At 48.7% G+C, this 20411-nt stretch overlaps 1 protein-coding gene and 1 non-coding gene across 2 annotated transcripts; one reads left to right on the top strand and one right to left on the bottom strand.

Moving 5' to 3' along the window:
- Positions 1-3063: 3063 nt before the first annotated feature.
- RPS5 (ribosomal protein S5) lies at positions 3064-16945 on the bottom strand. Its single transcript, XM_063938296.1, has 6 exons — positions 16838-16945; positions 15642-15747; positions 14188-14397; positions 3970-4098; positions 3279-3377; positions 3064-3182 (listed from the first exon to the last, which is right to left on the bottom strand). The coding sequence occupies exons 2-6, from the start codon at positions 15744-15746 to the stop codon at positions 3114-3116; spliced, it is 612 nt and encodes a 203-aa protein (XP_063794366.1). The 5' UTR covers position 15747; positions 16838-16945; the 3' UTR covers positions 3064-3113.
- Positions 16946-19039: 2094 nt separating this feature from the next.
- On the top strand, positions 19040-19158 carry LOC134949977 (5S ribosomal RNA). The gene has a single exon (XR_010183194.1). It is a non-coding gene; the product is annotated as a 5S ribosomal RNA (ribosomal RNA).
- The last annotated feature ends 1253 nt before the right edge of the window (positions 19159-20411 follow it).

Raw genomic sequence — 20411 nt, 5'->3', positions numbered from 1 at the left:
CACATTTTTCATTGCCGAGATCATGTAACGGATGCTCCTAGTGGATTGTGTATATATCTCAACCTCGTCGACACTGGAGTCAGACTCCGTGTCGACATCTGTGTCTGCCATCTGAGGTAACGGGCGTTTTTTTGAGCCCCTGATGGCCTTTGAGACGCCTGGGCAGGCGCGGGCTGAGAAGCCGGCTGTCCCACAGCTGTTACGTCATTCAGCTTTTTATGTAAGGAGTTGACATTGTCGGTTAATACCTTCCACCTATCCATCCACTCTGGTGTCGGCCCCACAGGGGGCGACATCCCATTTATCGGCCTCTGCTCCGGCTCCACGTAACCTTCCTCATCCAACATGTCGACACAGCCATACCGACACCGCACACACACAGGGAATGCTCTGACTGAGGACAGGACCCCACAAAGTCCTTTGGGGAGACAGAGAGAGTATGCCAGCACACACCAGAGCGCTATATAATGCAGGGATTAACACTATAACTGAGTGATTTTTCCCCCAATAGCTGCTTGTATACATATATTGCGCCTAAATTTAGTGCCCCCCCTCTCTTTTTAACCCTTTGATCCTGAAAACTACAGGGGAGAGCCTGGGGAGCTGTCTTCCAGCTGCACTGTGAAGAAAAAATGGCGGCAGTGTGCTGAGGGAGATAGCCCCGCCCCTTTTTCGGCTGACTTTTCTCCCGCTTTTTTATGGATTCTGGCAGGGGTAATTTATCACATATATAGCCCTGGGACTATATATTGTGATGATTTGCCAGCCAAGGTGTCTTATATTGCCCTCAGGGCACCCCCCCCCCCAGCGCCCTGCACCCATCAGTGACCGGAGTGTGAGGTGTGCATGAGGAGCAATGGCGCACAGCTGCAGTGCTGTGCGCTACCTTGTTGAAGACAGAAGTCTTCTGCCGCCGATTTTCCAGAACACTTCTTGCTTCTGGCTCTGTAAGGGGGCCGGCGGCGCGGCTCCGGGAACGAACACCAAGGTCGGGTCCTGCGGTCGATCCCTCTGGAGCTAATGGTGTCCAGTAGCCTAAGAAGCCCAAACTACCACCTGTTAGGTAGGTTCGCTTCTTCTCCCCTTAGTCCCTCGCTGCAGTGAGTCTGTTGCCAGCAGATCTCACTGTAAAATAAAAAACCTAAATATACTTTCTTTCTAGGAGCTCAGCAGAGCCCCTAGTGTGCATCCAGCTCAGCCGGGCACAAGAATCTAACTGAGGTCTGGAGGAGGGTCATCGTGGGAGGAGCCAGTGCACACCAGGTAGCCCTAAAGCTTTCTTTAGTTGTGCCCAGTCTCCTGCGGAGCCGCTATTCCCCATGGTCCTTATGGAGTCCCAGCATCCACTTAGGACGTCAGAGAAAGTAGCCGAAACCTACCTCCCCTGTACCTGACCATACCTTTCCCATCCCTGCACCCTAATCCCACCTTCTAGAGCCTAAACCCCCCCCCCAGGACGCCAACACGTCCCGCTGGAAAAATGATCAGGATTCTGGCTGTCTGTATTTGATTCCAGAATCCTGAGCTCCGTCTGTACTTTGAGCAGCAATAATGTCGCTGTTCGGGATTCCGGTGTCAGTAACTACATCCCACACCAATTCCTATCGGCTTAAACCTGCACAAGGCCACAGCATTTTGTTTGTTGCTGCAAAGATAGCCATAGGTCTGCTGTATTGTAATAGGTTCTACCACCTCCGATGGGAGGCTAGGTCACTTCCCTTTCTGTGAAGTCATTTTTCCATGTTTCCCCTGAACCTGCCTCCCTCCAGTCTCCGTGTATGTCCTCATGCTCGAATACTTAATTCTATGAAGAATGTTTCCCTCCCGGACCTTGTTAAAACACTGGATATATGTGAAAGTTTCTACGGTTCTACCACATACCCCCCTTTCCCTTCTCTGCTCCAAACTGCACAATAAGATCCTTTAGTCTTTCTGGGTAAGTTTTGTGATGTAGGCCATGCACCATTTTAGTTGCCCTTCTTTGTACAGTCTCTAATGTATTAATATCCTTTTGAAGATATGTCCTCCAGAACTGAACACCGTATTCCAGATGAGGCCGTACCAATGACCTATACAGTGGCATTATCACTTCTTTCTGCTGCTGATTCCTCTCCCAATGCACTAAGCATCTGGCTATCCTTCCTCATTGCTTACCTGCCTTTATGTCACCTGAAATAGTGACTCCTAGATCCCTTTCCTGTATGCATTTAGCAAATGAAAGCATGGGGACAGTGAGCAAAACATGCTCATAACCTGCTGTCATGGTACCCCAATCTCTGAAAATCCCTACATTAGTATATGCAGTATTCTGGCCTGGATGTCATCCTCCGTACCCGAGAGGCGAGTGCATGTCACTGCAGTTTAATAGGAGCCACTGCTCTGGAATATTTCCATTTCTGTCACCGTCACATGTGTGGAGCAGAACCTGTCCTGCAGAGGGTAGCTTGTTTAGTCAATGACACTTGTTGAATGTAAAAGTATTTCACTTTATTAGAGTTGAGGATTTTGCCCAGTCCTGCAATTGTCAGATTTGAGCCATTTACCTTGTAATGGCTCTCATCACCCAACTGACAGCCAGAGTCATGTTTCTCTGCAAACAGAGATTTGGTATATTGGGGCAAATGTATTAACCCGGAGAAGGCATAAGGAAGTGATAAACCAGTGATACGTGCAAGGTAATAAAGGCAGCAGCCAATCAGCTCCAATATGTGAATTAACAGTTAGGATCTGATTGGCTGGTGCCTTTATCACCTTGCACATATCACTGGTTTATCACTTCCTTATGCCTTCTCCAGGTTAATACATCTGCCCCAATGTTACTCAGCTACCAGCCCAATATGTACATGTTGTGTATTACAAGTGGCTGGTATGTAGGCATCTGACAAATCTATCTACCTGTACTGGTTACAAACAGGCTACAGCAAAACCAGGGGCCCGATGCAAATTCAGAAAGGTAGCTAGAGGAGAGGAAGAACCCTGCACACAGTACCCCTCCAGGAGTAAATATGATCTGTTACCTACTTCACCACACCTTTACCCCATAACACAAATCAAGACACGCAATGACGGAAATATTTTTATTGGAGGAATTGAAACATGAGGCCACAGACACCTTAACGGTTGGACTTGGCTACTCTCTCCAGTTCATCCTTCTTCTTGATGGCGTAGGAGTTAGACGAGCCCTGAAAAAGGGAAACCAATAGTAATATCAATGTCCCCACTGGCTAACGGCAAAGTATTAGCTGTATATACTGTATATCACTGCTGGCGACATTTACCTTGGCTGCATTGATGAGCTCATCGGCCACACATTCTGCAATGGTCTTAATGTTCCTGAACGCAGCTTCACGAGCGCCGGTGCAGAGGAGCCAGATAGCCTGCGGGGACAAGGTGTACTCAGTATGTGATATTACTGCCCATCCTAACCAAAGCCTGTTACTGGATTGTATCATCACTTCTGCCGGCAGGTGAAACCCCGCTCCCAGATCCCTATCTGTGGTCAGCAAGTCCTAATAATGCACTCCCTCTGCCAGTTTCTTCAGACGCCATGCCACATAATCAGTGCTATCTGCTCACAGTTCTCTACCTTCAATAAATCCCTATATAATCTGTTACCAGACAGATGTGGGCTCCCCAGCATTCTCTAACACAAAGAGCCACAGGCTCTGAAATCACTGCCAGTAGCCTGGTTAAGCTTTCAATCTCCATAATCTGTAGCTTTTAATTAAACAGTCAGGGAGCTGTGGGTGTCCAATCAGATTACCACCAAGTTACATACAGGGGAAGCCCTGAAAGTCTGATTCACTGCTGACACCGGTGGTGACAAGGGGTAACTGCAGCTCTTACTTAATAAAATGTTGTGTATGGAGGAGGTGGGGGGAATGGACATCTGGGGAAAACTGTATACATGACCGTACTCCGAAACCTCTTTGAGATACAATTGTCCATAGCCCTTCTGTCTCCAATTACCTGATTGACTCTTCGGAGGGGGGACACATCCACAGCCTGTCTCCTCACTGTTCCAGCTCTGCCGATACGCGTGGAGTCTTCACGGGGACCGCTGTTGATGATGGCGTTCACCAGCACTTGCAGAGGGTTCTTGGGTGGGAAGAAATATTACCGTGCTATTAGTATGCATATTAACCAACACGACGGAGATGCACACCCTCAATAAGCAGCCCCAAAACACCAGCACGATTCTTATGTTCACTAAAACGACTACCCGCACTTTCACCTACACGTTTAATAACGTATAATAGGTAGTGAAGGTCGGTCATTAATAGCCATTGAGCAAAACCGTTCAGGCTGGGAGATTGCGGTGATCATTACTTGTCTGGGTGCAGAGGATAAAGGCAGAAATCCACATGTAACCTTTTATTGGGTGTGGTATGAGTTGCTGGCACTTGGGATTGCGAACACTGGAATGCCGTCAGCGAGGCGAGCGCAAAAGAGCCCCTTGCAAGCACGGTGGCGCGCCACGCTATTTATTCTCCCCTCCAGGGGTGTCATGGACACCCCAAGAGGGAGATTAGGTGTCTGTATACCGGTTGTTGTGATTCCGGCGCCGGTATGCTGAGCGCCAGGATCCCGACTGCCGGTAAATCAAGTGCCACCCCTTTTATTATATTCATAGGGAAAGCCCTCTTACCAAATAGAGCGAGAAGTCAGCGGGAAACAAACTGTAAATACAAAGCAGCTGCATTTTCTAACGTTACATGCCATTATCACGGTGAGTATTCCGACCAAGCCACAGAAAAGCCCATACCTCCCAGTGACCAGACGTCTGACCAGTAACGCACAAAAGTCACACAGGAATATTGGCAAAGCGCAGTCTAGCAGCAAGTTACCAGCTCCCCCAAATACATCTACCATGCTAGTTAGGTCAAGAAGTCACAAACAAGGAAAGTATGCACAGAATATGACTGCGCACATCAATGCACTTGCAATGCCACTGCCAACACTGGAACGGATGTAGCCACAACAGTAATAAAATACAGGGATCCCCAACACAAGTCCCATTCTACCAGTCATTTGTCTAGGAAAGAACCATAAAAGGTAAGCTATGTTACTACGGGCACCACCATCACTTATACACGGCCACCTGTACAGTCACTGTCATACATTCCCCCAACAGAACATTTTTTATATAGACCATTTCAATGCGGGATTCACATCACATTAGAGGGCAAAGATAAAAGACTTAGCATTGCGGACTCTCAGCGCTGGGCTCATGGGTCAGATTCCAATCAGGACATGTTGTGTGGAGTTTGCATGTTCTCTATGACTGCACAAGTTTCTCCCTATAATCCAGACAAGCTTTAAACAGCCATAGTGTCCTCTTGTGGTAGAGGATGTAGGTGTTGATACAGTATAGCAAGCAATGAAAAAGTGCAGACAAGTTACCCATGGCATTTATCAAGTACACTATATATGATACGCAGATTCTGATTGGTTACCATGGGCAACTTTCCCACAGGTTCACGTCGCTCTTTTCACTGCTTGATCCGTCCACCCCATGGTTTGCTAGTGCCACCGGTGGCAAGGACTGATGTGGTAATATGGTTTCTCTATCGTCCTAGTGGATGCTGGGGTTCCTGAAAGGACCATGGGGAATAGCGGCTCCGCAGGAGACAGGGCACAAAAGTAAAGCTTTCCGATCAGGTGGTGTGCACTGGCTCCTCCCCCTATGACCCTCCTCCAAGCCAGTTAGATTTTTGTGCCCGGCCGAGAAGGGTGCAATCTAGGTGGCTCTCCTAAAGAGCTGCTTAGAGAAAGTTTAGCTTAGGTTTTTTATTTTACAGTGAGTCCTGCTGGCAACAGGATCACTGCAACGAGGGACTTAGGGGAGAAGAAGTGAACTCACCTGCGTGCAGGATGGATTGGCTTCTTGGCTACTGGACATCAGCTTCAGAGGGACGATCACAGGTACAGCCTGGATGGTCACCGGAGCCTCGCCGCCGGCCCCCTTGCAGATGCTGAAACATGAAGAGGTCCAGAATCGGCGGCAGAAGACTCCTCAGTCTTCTAAAGGTAGCGCACAGCACTGCAGCTGTGCGCCATTTTCCTCTCAGCACACTTCACACGGCAGTCACTGAGGGTGCAGGGCGCTGGGAGGGGAGCGCCCTGGGAGGCAAATGAAAACCTATTTGGCTAAAAAAATACCTCACATATAGCCTCCGGGGCTATATGGAGATATTTAACCCCTGCCAGAATACACTAAAGAGCGGGAGACGAGCCCGCCGGAAAAGGGGCGGGGCCTATCTCCTCAGCGCCATTTTCCTTACACAGCTCCGCTGGTCAGGACGGCTCCCAGGTCTCTCCCCTGCACTGCACTACAGAAACAGGGTAAAACAAGAGAGGGGGGGCAAAATAGTGGCAAAAATTATATTATAAAAGCAGCTATACAGGGAGCACTTATTATAAGGCTATCCCTGTCATATATAGCGCTTTTGGTGTGTGCTGGCAAACTCTCCCTCTGTCTCCCCAAAGGGCTAGTGGGGTCCTGTCTTCGTTAAGAGCATTCCCTGTGTGTCTGCTGTGTGTCGGTACGTGTGTGTCGACATGTATGAGGACGATATTGGTGTGGAGGCGGAGCAATTGCCAAATATGGGGATGTCACCTCCTAGGGGGTCGACACCAGAATGGATGCCTTTATTTATGGAATTACGGGATAGTGTCAACACGCTAAAGCAGTCGTTTGTCGACATGAGACGGCCGGACAATCAGTTAGTGCCTGTCCAGGCGCCTCAAACACCGTCAGGGGCTGTAAAACGCCCTTTGCCTCAGTCGGTCGACACAGACCCAGACACAGGCACTGATTCCAGTGGCGACGGTGACGAATCAACCGTATTTTCCAGTAGGGCCACACGTTATATGATTTTGGCAATGAAGGAGGCGTTACATTTAGCTGATACTACTGGTACCACTAAACAGGGTATTATGTGGGGTGTGAAAAAACTACCTATAGTTTTTCCTGAATCAGAAGAACTAAATGATGTATGTGATGAAGCGTGGGTTGCCCCCGATAAAAAGATGCTAATTTCAAAGAAGTTATTAGCTTTATACCCTTTCCCGTCAGAGGTTAGGGCGCGCTGGGAAACACCTCCTAGGGTGGATAAGGCGCTCACACGCTTATCTAAACAAGTGGCGTTACCCTCTCCTGAGACGGCCGCACTTAAAGATCCAACAGATAGGAGGATGGAAAATATCCAAAAAAGTATATACACACATACAGGTGTTATACTACGACCAGCTATAGCGTCAGCCTGGATGTGCAGTGCTGGAGTAGTTTGGTCAGAGTCCCTGATTGAAAATATTGATACCCTGGATAGGGACAATGTTTTACTGTCTTTAGAGCAAATAAAGGATGCATTTCTTTATATGCGTGATGCACAGAGGGATATCTGCACACTGGCATCACGGGTAAGTGCTATGTCCATTTCGGCCAGAAGAAGTTTATGGACGCGACAGTGGTCAGGCGATGCGGACTCAAAACGGCATATGGAAGTTTTGCCGTATAAAGGGGAGGAGTTATTTGGAGTCGGTCTATCAGATTTGGTGGCCACGGCTACAGCCGGGAAATCCACCTTTTTACCTCAAGTCACTCCCCAACAGAAAAAGACACCGACTTTTCAACCGCAGTCCTTTCGTTCCTTTAAAAACAAGAGAGCAAAGGGATATTCATATCTGCCACGAGGCAGAGGAAGGGGGAAGAGACACCAACAGGCAGCTCCTTCCCAGGAACAGAAGCCCTCCCCCGCTTCTACAAAAGCCTCAGCATGACGCTGGGGCTTCTCAAGCGGACTCGGGGGCGGTGGGCGGTCGTCTCAAGCATTTCAGCGCGCAGTGGGCTCACTCGCAGGTAGATCCCTGGATCCTGCAGATAATATCTCAGGGGTACAGGTTGGAACTAGAGACAGATCCGCCTCGCCGTTTCCTGAAGTCTGCTTTACCAACGTCCCCCTCCGAAAGGGAGACGGTTTTGGAAGCCATTCACAAGCTGTACTCTCAGCAGGTGATAGTCAAGGTACCTCTTCTACAACAGGGAAAGGGGTATTATTCCACTCTATTTGTGGTACCGAAGCCGGACGGCTCGGTAAGACCTATTCTAAATCTGAAGTCCTTGAACCTGTACATAAAGAAGTTCAAGTTCAAAATGGAGTCACTCAGAGCAGTGATAGCGAACCTGGAAGAAGGGGACTTTATGGTGTCCTTGGACATCAAGGATGCGTACCTCCACGTTCCAATTTACCCCTCACACCAGGGGTACCTCAGGTTCGTTGTACAAAACTGTCACTATCAGTTTCAGACGCTGCCGTTCGGATTGTCCACGGCACCTCGGGTCTTTACAAAGGTAATGGCCGAGATGATGATTCTTCTTCGAAGAAAAGGCGTATTAATTATCCCATACTTGGACGATCTCCTAATAAGGGCAAGGTCCAGAGAACAGCTAGAGAGGGGATTAGCACTGTCTCAAGAAGTGCTAAAACAGCACGGCTGGATTCTGAATATTCCAAAATCCCAGTTAATGCCGACAACTCGTCTGCTGTTCCTAGGGATGATTCTGGACACGGTTCAGAAAAAGGTTTTTCTCCCGGAGGAAAAAGCCAAGGAGTTGTCCGAGCTTGTCAGGAACCTCCTAAAACCAGGAAAGGTGTCTGTACATCAATGCACAAGAGTCCTGGGAAAAATGGTGGCTTCTTACGAAGCAATTCCATTCGGCAGATTCCATGCACGAATTTTCCAGAGGGATCTGTTAGACAAATGGTCAGGGTCGCATCTTCAGATGCACCAGCGGATAACCCTGTCTCCAAGGACAAGGGTATCTCTTCTGTGGTGGTTGCAGAGTGCTCATCTATTGGAGGGCCGCAGATTCGGCATACAGGATTGGATCCTGGTGACCACGGACGCCAGCCTGAGAGGCTGGGGAGCAGTCACACAAGGAAGAAACTTCCAGGGAGTGTGGACGAGCCTGGAAACGTCTCTTCACATAAACATTCTGGAACTAAGAGCAATCTACAATGCTCTAAGCCAGGCAGAACCTCTGCTTCAAGGAAAACCGGTGTTGATCCAGTCGGACAACATCACGGCAGTCGCCCATGTGAACAGACAGGGCGGCACAAGAAGCAGGAGTGCAATGGCAGAAGCTGCAAGGATTCTTCGCTGGGCAGAGAATCATGTGATAGCACTGTCAGCAGTGTTCATCCCGGGAGTGGACAACTGGGAAGCAGACTTCCTCAGCAGACACGACCTTCACCCGGGAGAGTGGGGACTTCATCCGGAAGTCTTCCACATGCTGGTAACCCGTTGGGAAAGACCAATGGTGGACATGATGGCGTCTCGCCTCAACAAAAAACTGGACAGGTATTGCGCCAGGTCAAGAGATCCGCAGGCAATAGCTGTGGACGCGCTGGTAACGCCTTGGGTGTACCAGTCGGTGTATGTGTTTCCTCCTCTGCCTCTCATACCAAAAGTATTGAGAATTATACGGCAAAGAGGCGTAAGAACGATACTAGTGGTTCCGGATTGGCCAAGAAGGACTTGGTACCCGGAACTTCAAGAGATGATCACGGAAGATCCGTGGCCTCTACCTCTAAGGAGGGACTTGCTTCAGCAGGGTCCCTGTCTGTTTCAAGACTTACCGCGGCTGCGTTTGACGGCATGGCGGTTGAACGCCGGATCCTAAAGGAAAAAGGCATGCCGGAAGAAGTCATTCCTACTTTGATTAAAGCAAGGAAGGAAGTAACCGTGCAACACTATCACCGCATTTGGCGAAGATATGTTGCGTGGTGCGAGGATCGGAGTGCTCCGACGGAGGAATTTCAACTGGGTAGATTCCTACATTTCCTGCAATCAGGATTGTCTATGGGTCTCAAATTGGGATCTATTAAGGTTCAAATTTCGGCCCTGTCGATTTTCTTTCAAAAAGAATTGGCTTCAGTTCCTGAAGTCCAGACTTTTGTTAAGGGAGTGCTGCATATACAGCCTCCTGTGGTGCCTCCAGTGGCACCGTGGGATCTCAATGTGGTTTTGGAATTTCTAAAATCTCATTGGTTTGAACCACTAAAAAAGGTGGATTTAAAATATCTCACATGGAAAGTGACCATGTTACTAGCCCTGGCTTCGGCCAGGAGAGTGTCAGAACTGGCAGCTTTATCTTACAAAAGCCCATATCTGATTTTCCATTCGGACAGGGCAGAACTGCGGACTCGTCCGCATTTTCTCCCTAAGGTGGTGTCAGCATTTCATCTGAACCAGCCTATTGTAGTGCCTGCGGCTACAAGTGACTTGGAGGACTCCAAGTTACTGGACGTTGTCAGAGCATTAAAAATATATATTGCAAGGACAGCTGGAGTCAGAAAATCTGACTCGTTGTTTATATTGTATGCACCCAACAAGATGGGTGCTCCTGCGTCTAAGCAGACGATTGCTCGTTGGATCTGTAGCACAATCCAACTTGCACATTCTGTGGCAGGCCTGCCACAGCCTAAATCTGTAAAGGCCCACTCCACAAGGAAGGTGGGCTCATCTTGGGCGGCTGCCCGAGGGGTCTCGGCATTACAACTTTGCCGAGCAGCTACGTGGTCAGGGGAGAACACGTTTGTAAAATTTTACAAATTTGATACTCTGGCTAAGGAGGACCTGGAGTTCTCTCATTCGGTGCTGCAGAGTCATCCGCACTCTCCCGCCCGTTTGGGAGCTTTGGTATAATCCCCATGGTCCTTTCAGGAACCCCAGCATCCACTAGGACGATAGAGAAAATAAGAATTTACTTACCGATAATTCTATTTCTCGGAGTCCGTAGTGGATGCTGGGCGCCCATCCCAAGTGCGGATTATCTGCAATAATTGTACATAGTTATTGTTAACTAATTCGGGTTATTGTTAGGAAGCCATCTTTCAGAGGCTCCTCTGTTATCATACTGTTAACTGGTTTTGATCACAAGTTGTACGGTGTGATTGGTGTGGCTGGTATGAGTCTTACCCGGGATTCAAAATTCCTCCCTTATTGTGTACGCTCGTCCGGGCACAGTACCTAACTGGCTTGGAGGAGGGTCATAGGGGGAGGAGCCAGTGCACACCACCTGATCGGAAAGCTTTACTTTTGTGCCCTGTCTCCTGCGGAGCCGCTATTCCCCATGGTCCTTTCAGGAACCCCAGCATCCACTACGGACTCCGAGAAATAGAATTATCGGTAAGTAAATTCTTATTTTCTAGATCACTAATATGAAAGAGCTATATGAACACTCAAGTAAGTGAGGTAGATGAGCGTACATATAATAAAAACACTTTTGGAACGGAACTATTAATCGACCAATTTTAAAAACACAAGCACCACCCTAGTCCAAACTGCACCCAAATAAACCGTTGCACGGTGAAGGCAAAGATTTACAGCATGGTGCCATTCATTACAATGAAGTCAAACTTTATGTAGGGAGGGACATCGAATGCCGATGGTTACCAACCATCATTGTTCCCGATCCAATGGATTTGTGGGTATTTGATGGTTGCCAGCCATCGCATGCAGCTTTCCGAAGCCCATCCAAGGGAGTGGCGTCCTCAGCTCTCTATACATGGGCATGCATAAAAACCCAAATTGCACAAATTGTAACCAATGATTTTACCATCACACGGCTTTCATGATTTGATGTCAGAAGCCTAGCAACCGTTCGATGCTGAGCTTCCAATGTCCACCCGTGGTAAGATCTGAAGATGGGTATGTTGCTCTATATTGAAATCCGTACAAAGCAGTTGTTCCCAAACGCAGTCCTCAAAGCACTCCTAACAGTCCAGGCTCTAAAGGATATCCATGCTTAGGCACAGGTGACTTAATTAGTATCTCAGGACATCACACCAGACCATCAGTAACCAGCCTTCTCCCATCCCTTACCAACCCTCCCCATCCCTCGCACCAACTCTGTCATCTTTCTCCCATGCATCTGGAGAGGATGTCATGGCCCTCATTCGTTCCTGTCCCCTCACCACTTGACCCTATCCCCTCCCGCCTCCTCTGCTACCTCTCTTCTTCTGCTTGTTCCCATCTTTCCCACCTTCTCAATCTCTCCCTCTCATCAGGCACTGTCCCCTCTGCCTTCAAGCACGCACTCATCTCTCCTATTCTTAAAAAACCTACCCTTGATCCAAACACTCTCTCCAACTACCGACCCATCTCTCTCCTCCCTTTTGCCTCCAAACTCCTTGAGCGTATTGTCTACAACCGCCTTACTGCCTTTCTTTCCTCACACTCACTGCTTGACCCATTCCAGTCTGGCTTCCGTCCTCTCCACTCCACTGAAACTGCCCTTACAAAAGTATGCAATGACCTCCATGCTGCTAAATCTAAGGGACACTACTCTCTACTTATTCTACTTGATCTCTCTGCTGCTTTTGACACTGTGGACCATCCTCTCCTATTGCAAATCCTTCACTCCATTGGTCTGCGTGAGACTGCCCTCTCTTGGTTGTCATCCTACCTTTCTGACCGTTCATTCTCTGTCTCCTCTCATGACTCCACCTCCCCCTCACTTCCACTAACTGTAGGGGTACCCCAAGGTTCTGTCCTTGGTCCTCTTCTCTTCTCTCTCTATACGTCCTCACTAGGTAAGCTCATTAGTTCTTTTGGTTTCCAATATCATCTCTATGCTGATGACACTCAAATCTATCTTTCCTCTCCAGACCTCTCCCCTGCTCTCCTCACTCGTATCTCCAACTGTCTCTCTGCTATCTCTTCCTGGATGTCCCTAAGCTTTCTTTAACTTAACATGTCTAAGACCGAGCTGATCATCTTCCCTCCTTCCTGCATAACATCACCTCCTCCAATCTCATTATCTATTGATGGCACTACTATCTTCTCTAGCCCCCAAGTGCGCTGTCTTGGAGTAATCCTTGACTCCTCCCTCTCCTTCAAACCTCTCACAAACCTGCCGTTTCATCTAAAAAATATTTCCAGGATCAGACCCTTTCTGCCCCGGGATACTACTAAAACTCTTATCCACTCATTGGTCATCTCCAGACTGGATTACTGTAATCTCCTCCTGACTGCCATTCCTGACAAATACCTCTCTCCACTCCAATCTATCCTCAATGCTGCTGCCCGGCTCATTTTCCTCACCAAACGCACTACGTCCACCTCTCCTCTCTTACTAGACCTTCACTGGCTCCCCTTCCCTTTCAGAATCCATTTCAAGCTTCTCACACTTGCTTACAAAGCCCTCACCCACTCCTCTCCCATCTACATCTCTGATCTTATCTCGTTTTACACTCCCACCCGTCCTCTTCGCTCTGCTATTGCACACCGACTCTCCTGCCTACAGATTACTTCCTCCCACTCCTACCTCCAAGATTTTTCACGTGCTGCACCACTTCTCTGGAATTCCCTACCTCTCCCCCTCTCTACAAAACGTCAAACGGGCTCTCAAGACCCACTTCTTCACCAAACCCAGCCAAATCTCATCCTAAACCTCTGTTCCACGCTCTCTATGTACCCCATCTGTCTCACCCCTGTCTGTCTACCCCATCCCTTTAGAATGTAAGCGCTCACGAGCAGGGCCCTCTTCCCTCATGTGCTTACCCTTTTCTTACTTTAATAATCTTCAGCTGCACCAAATCCAGCAGTCTTCTGCCACCTGATACTTATTCCAGTGTCCTCTGCTGATGTAGCTATGTTTATTTACCCTGTACTTGTCCTATATTGTCATCAACTGTAAGTTGCTGTTTTCCTGTTTGATTATTTGTTTATGTACTCTGTAATTGGGCGCTGCGGAACCCTTGTGGCGCCATATAAAGGATGATAATAATAATAATCTCAGTTTGATTATACCATCTGTGCACAAGCAGGTACGTCCCTAAAACTTGGGAGTGTTGCTGTACCTTGAGGATTGCATTTGGGAACTACTGGTATAATGACAAACGAGTAAGAGAACTGCAGCCACATTTACCATAATCCTCTCTCCAACCAGCAGGGGAGCCATAAAGTGCTAAGGTCCCAAACTTCTCCTGCCTGTCAAAGACTTCTCCATAACAATCACCAGACCCTAACCCGGATCTTGCTATAGATCCAATACATCTGGGTGGAGGTACCCTAAATTATCTGCAGAAGTGTCTATATGCAATAATTTCATCCCTTTACCAGCAAAAAAACCCATATGCCCAGGGATGTATAGCACAAAAGTCAGTTACTGTCACTTACCTCCCCAGTCAGCAGGTGGATGATCTCGAAGGCGTGCTTCACAATTCTGACAGTCATGAGTTTCTTGCCGTTGTTCCTCCCGTGCATCATGAGGGAGTTTGTGAGACGTTCCACAATGGGGCACTGGGCCTTGCGGAAGCGCTTAGCGGCATAACGCCCCCCGCTGTGTGGCAGAAACTTGGCATATTTCTCTTTCACAGCAATGTAATCCTGAAAGACATGCAAGGCATCAATGTATACAACTCAGATGCCTACAAATGAGTTTAACACTTAAATATCTGCACATTAGGCTATATCCTGCCTGACAACATCCAGGCGTGGCTTGTGAGAGAGACCGGTAGCGGACAAACATATAACCATCAATACAAAGTCATGTCACCACGTGCGGACAGTGAAGGTCCCCCAATGTCCGGCGCTGCGCAGCCACGTTCTTACATAAAGTCCCTCAGCAGACACCCGGTTGGTGGTGTTGGAAAGCGCCAGTTTAGGCGTTTACAGAATATCCGTACGTGCTCAGGCTGGGTTCAGATGTGGGGACTGCAACCCAATATATGAATCCGTGTCTTTCACCCTAAACACGCTCTGTGTGGGGGTACTGCAGTCATGGATGACCACTACAACTCCGGGAAAGCATGTAATTGATCACTCCGTACAGATGAGTAATTATAAGCATCCACTTATCCATGCCGGGAAAACACATCCCTTCACTGCTGGAGACAGGCACTCAGTGCTGTCGAGTTGTTCAGGCTGAAGCCACGCAAAAAAACACCTCACCTGTCCGGATTACCTCATCGACTACATGGTGGGCGGCAACCATAGTTCTTTAAGACATGGTTTATTTACTGCAACCAGACTACAATATTCTGCTCTGGTCCTTACAGAACCTGGCTGCTTGCTCACCAAGATGTAGTCACATTGATGTGTGGTCGCCTCTCTCACACTGCATAAATATCGCAACCCCCGTATCACGCACTTCTGCCCTTTGCGGATTTTGTTTTAGAATTTCATGAGGACAACACCTTAGAAGCACCGACAGAGATACTTCCGTGTGTTCTCTTGGTCACCGAGGGTCGTGCCAGAAAGCCCAATAACCTCCCGTCTTTCAGTCACTGAGGTGTCATTTCTTAGTTATGTTACAAGTCAGACCATTCTTCACTTGCAAGACTAACTCAGGATGCGCTCGTGACAGTCCTTCCTTTCAGTGTGCTTTCTGTCCCCCCATTCGCCTGTCACGTCTACCTTTAGACCACAGCCTGTATATATTGACAATGTGAAGTAGAACAATATTTTTGCTTCTGGAAAACGAGTTCAGAAACAAGTCTTTCACCATTATGGTCAACTTCCAATTACCTCATAATAAACAGACAAGCTGCATTACACAAAAACCGCCAGCCGGAGTCGCTGTGTACGAGGTGAAAACGCCTTAATACAGCAGTCATTATCAGAATCGTTACCTGCAGCGATATGTCATTGATCTGGACGTCATCTGTACTCCACTTCCCAAACAGCTTAATTTCAGGGGTCTCGGCCCCAACAGGAACAGTTTCCCAGTCTGCCATGCTGCAAAAAAAACACACACGATGAGGATACAGCGATTCTGGGGGCAAATCATCACTAAGTACAGAGTCCCATGTATACTAGTACATACAAACTCCAGTTACATCACATTACAGAGACCGGGTGTCAGATGTATAATCCCACAGTCACTATCCGGATCAGAGACGTGTCCAGCCACCCAACAAGGGAACAAAACCATTCAGAGCAATATCAAGACTCCTCCTGTCTGGGATAGTTGCTATATTAATACTCCCACTGTAATGATCTGCACTGAAGACTGCGCCACATCCAGCTCAGGCCTTGACATTAGCGCGCCGCATATTAAACACCACCCAACAAAATAATGTCTAAATATAGTACTAGCATAACAATGTCACACACTATAAAGCAACTTATTTTACTAGTATTTTTAACCAGTCACTGCGTCTCCATACATCTGACGCAGAGCCCATCGCCTTCTGTACGTTGTCCTGACATCAGTCATCAGCAGTGAGGGCAGCTAGCGCAACGCACGCGCCTCCCACTGTGCATGACAGAGACAGGACATCTAAAGTACAGGCACACCAGACACAGCGGCGTTGTTATATACCGGACAATGTAAAGAAATAAGCCCTCACGTAACTACATGACAGGGTCAGAGGAGTTGGAAGGCGCCAATGACGGCATTTCTCAGGCAAGGGAGGCGCAATGGGGGCATCAGACGGTTAACATATAAATAATTACCAATAATAAAGATATTTTATTCTGATAATTGGAATAAGAGCGATCAGTAACCATAAAGCTTATTAGAGTCCTACATGGCTCCATTAATGATTGGACAGGACCCATGATGTACGTGGCACAGTGCAGGAGCCCAGACATGGGAAGCCACTGGGGGCCTGAGGCAGCTGTGGGCCTGACACACAGTGATACACACATATAGTGTACACAACACGCGTGGGGACAGCACTATGGGACACTAGGGCCCCTGGCTGGGCTCGAGTCAGCCCCACTCGGCCAAACACCCGCCACCAGTCACCCCAGTGACCCGCCCGCGCACAGTCCCGGTGTAACCGGGCGCCGGGACAGCCCGCAACCCCACACTATCACTCACGTGTCTGCTCGCCTATGTAGTGACCGGCTGCAGCTCGGAGCTGAAAGAGGCCGGGGCGGGGTCTCCTTCCCAGATATACAGGGGCCCACACTTCCGCTTAGGCCCGAAACGCCACTTCTGCCCTCACCATAGAATCATGCACGGTCATGTTACGGATACGCGCGGCGCTGGAGACGCCATATTCCTTATGGTTAGGGGTTCGTACGTCACTTCCGTGCCGCCATGGAGGCTCAGGGCAAAGCTGTGTAGCGACATAGGCTGTGACGGGCCGGCCGCCATTATAAGTGCTGGCAGAGAGGCATGCATGGTAAAGGGGGATCGCGCCATCTTAACTTGAGCGCGAATCAACTTTATTAGCACGTTACAGTGGCTGCCAATTAACAGACACGATTTCCTTCACTCAGGAAATGTGTATTTCTCCTTCATCCACTAGGGGCCACTGGAGTGTAGTTACAATGGGGAGATAGTAGGTGGTATTGGTAGCTGGCACTTTAAAAATTCTCACACTGTGGCTAGCTCCTCCCCTACTATCTCCCCTCCAAGCCAGTCTTAGTTAAGTGCCCGAGGTAGCTGGTTCACTTGGGTTTAGCTGAAGAATTTTCTTCTTTTTTCTTTATACACACACTCACAGACTGGCAGCTCTGCCACTGCCAGTCTGCACCGTGGGAGCTGCCGGCGGGGTCCCATCGCAGCTGCGTGCGGCTAGGGATGGGCCCCGGCTGAGGGAGACACTGAGCTCTCCTGAGTTGGCGGACACCGCTGCGTGCGGCGCGTGTCGCGGCCACTCCATCCAGCAGAAGATTCCGGCAGCATGGCAGCGGTGAGTATCAAAAATGGTCGGACACCGCTGCGTGCGGCTTGTGTCGGGACCACCCCACCACAGAAGATTCCGGCTGGACGCCGCTGCGTGCGGCGTGTGTCGGGGCCGATCCACCAAGAACACAGTGGTGAGTGAAGTATACTTTATTTGTGGTGGCTATGTATGTTTTTAGAGCAATGCACTGTTTATTGTTGTACAACCCACTCCAGAAGGGCTCTCTGGGGCTGTAATGTACTTTATTGTATCCTTACCTGTCCTCCTCATGGAGAAACAGACAGGATGATTGGGGGAGGCTGAGTATGTGTTTATACAACCCTGACTGAAAAACGGGTGTGTGTCATTCTGATAACCCTCTGCTCCCCCAGCTCCCCGCACCCCCCGCACAGATCCCCACTCAGCGCGACTCACAGAGCCGGCACAGGGATCCCGCTCGAGCGCAAAGCAATGTTTAAATTTGGCGCCTTGTACGGAGGGGGCGGAGCTAAGTCCCGCTCTGTAGAGCGAGCTCAGCGCTCCCTGCTCCCAGGCGGCGACTCGCGCTCTGTTCAGCGCAACACTCCCCGGCGGCGGCTAGCAGATACAGGGCTCTACTAGCGCTGTATAGCGGGCTCAGCGCTCAGCGCTCCCCGGCGGTGACTCGCAGGCCCAGCGGAGGGTACAGCTCGCTTCCCGCTTAGTTTTGCAATAAGGCGCCATAGCCGGGGGGCGGAGCTAACTCCTGCTCTGTACAGCGGGCTCAGCATTCTCCGCTCCCCGGCCACTGTTATAGTGTAATAGGCATTTATGTGAGTTTAATGCACATGGTGCTGAGGAGAATGTGATATAGTCAGAGTGGCTCAGCACTAATCCAGTTATCCACTATATAGATTTTATCGCATAGCCCAGAGGAGTTTCACTCTGGCGGCCATTTCCTCCCTGCACAGACCTGGCTTCATATTTGCAGTGTCTCCTATAGCCCAGTGGGCTAATCTTGCATACTCAGAGACAAATACAAATAAAGTCCCAGGTATATTAACAGTTAACCCGCTTTACTCAGCGGGCTCCCAGGTCTCCCCGTCGCTAGGCAACAGCTCTGGGATTTGTAACTTTTCGATACTTCAGGCTGCTGAAATATAGATACATTCCTCCTGCAGTAGAGTCCTCTATACCCAGCATTTCCCTACTTGCAAATCAGGGAACCTGCTCTATTACAGTAGCTGGGACTCAGCTCAATAATAATTAAAAGGATCTACTGTGCAGTATTTATTTACCTACGGTGTGTGTGTATATATACATATATAGTTATGTTTGTGCATGTGTATATATATATAGATATATATATTTAAGTGCGTGTAGGTATGTATATAGATAAATCCATAAAATACCAGATATAGGGGATAAAAGCCTACGGCCACACCACCCTGAACACGCCCGATCTCGTCTGATCTCGGAAACTAAGCAGGGTCAGGCCTGGTTAGTACTTGGATGGGAGACCGCCTGGGAATACCAGGTGCTGTAGGCTACTTCCGCAATGTTTTCTAATAACAACATCTTGCACATAACATTTTCCCCCATCTTTCTCACAGGCTGGTCACCATTTTGAAAAGCCAGCGGAACCTCAGAGAAACATCTGGTGCACCTTAATTAGCGGTACACTAAATACAGGGCGGGGTGTTGCCTTCCTTTTATTATTCCTTGTTGTCACTAGTTACTAATGCTATTTTGTAATTGTGGAATGCGTGTAAGGCATCAGACAAATAGCGCTGCGGCTCAGTACGCTAGTAGCGGGTATCTGAACAGGGGTTTGAATCCAAACAAAACTTTAAGGAGAACTCCTATAGCCTAGGGCTAAGACTCCTGTCCCACAGCGCAGCGTTGCTGGTTCAGGTCTCCGCTGCTCCAGAAAGTTTATTTTAATCGTATCGGTCACTACACATTATAGTGCAGACCTTACGTAGGGCTCTGTTTATTTAACCCACCTTTTCTCCTTTCGTTTGTCTCTCCTGGGATAGTCGAAGAATTCCCTCTTAGGTGTGAAGTATGCGGCGGAGCCATCTGCTCCGCCCTCCACGCACCTGCACACCCCTGTTTGATCAATGATGCAGGTAATGTCACTATTAACCAGACAATAGCTCATCAGGTAAGCCCTTGGACTTTGGTTTCCAAGGTCACAGGATCAAATCACAGCGGGACCAAACACACCTTTCCAAAGAGAAACTTTGCTAACATTCCATGCATTACTGATGTCTGTTTTCTGTGGATCTGAACCAGTGTCTCAGAATATACAGGTACATAATACAGCAGTTCATCTGATACTGCAGGTAAAGGAGGAGGACACGTCAAGTCCATCAGGGTTCCACGCCATTGACGAAAATGACAGCGACTGGTTCAGTTTCGGATGAGCTGGGCAGGCTCCGGTAGGCGGCCGACAGACACCCGAATACACAATATCAGGTATCAAACAAGGTTTGTTTTCCTATCTTTTCCCCGCAGATGGCAGGAGATGGTATCAGAACCTCTCTAGGGTATACACCTCGGTGTATCGCCGGTCCATCAAGCCGCCGTTTTCCTGAGGCAACCTTGCTCAGGGATCCATCGACATATGCGGCAGCATGGTTCTACCGTATCCGGAGCAGGTAGGTTGGGGAACAATTGTCCTCTAGGTTACAGGATGCTTCGCATCAGGATCAATTGATACTTTGATACAGGTCAGAATCACGATTCTGCTTTATGTTCCTTGGAGGTCTCCATGTCTACAGACTCGGACCCTGCATC

Source organism: Pseudophryne corroboree, chromosome 8 (assembly GCF_028390025.1).
Source record: "Pseudophryne corroboree isolate aPseCor3 chromosome 8, aPseCor3.hap2, whole genome shotgun sequence".
Taxonomy (NCBI): domain Eukaryota; kingdom Metazoa; phylum Chordata; class Amphibia; order Anura; family Myobatrachidae; genus Pseudophryne; species Pseudophryne corroboree.
Note: the sequence above shows the minus strand (reverse complement) of the source record. Positions and strands in the feature narration are given on the sequence as shown.

What these genes read in the sequence shown, in the direction of transcription:
- RPS5 (XM_063938296.1), bottom strand. Translation starts at nt 15,746, where the DNA reads ATGGCAGACTGGGAAACTGTTCCTGTTGGGGCCGAGACCCCTGAAATT. An exon ending in TCCACCTGCTGACTGGGGAG is followed by an intron (nt 4,099 to 14,187) that starts GTAAGTGACAGT and finishes TTCCCACCCAAG; the next exon opens with AACCCTCTGCAAGTGCTGGT. An exon ending in CCCTCCGAAGAGTCAATCAG is followed by an intron (nt 3,378 to 3,969) that starts GTAATTGGAGAC and finishes TTGTCCCCGCAG; the next exon opens with GCTATCTGGCTCCTCTGCAC.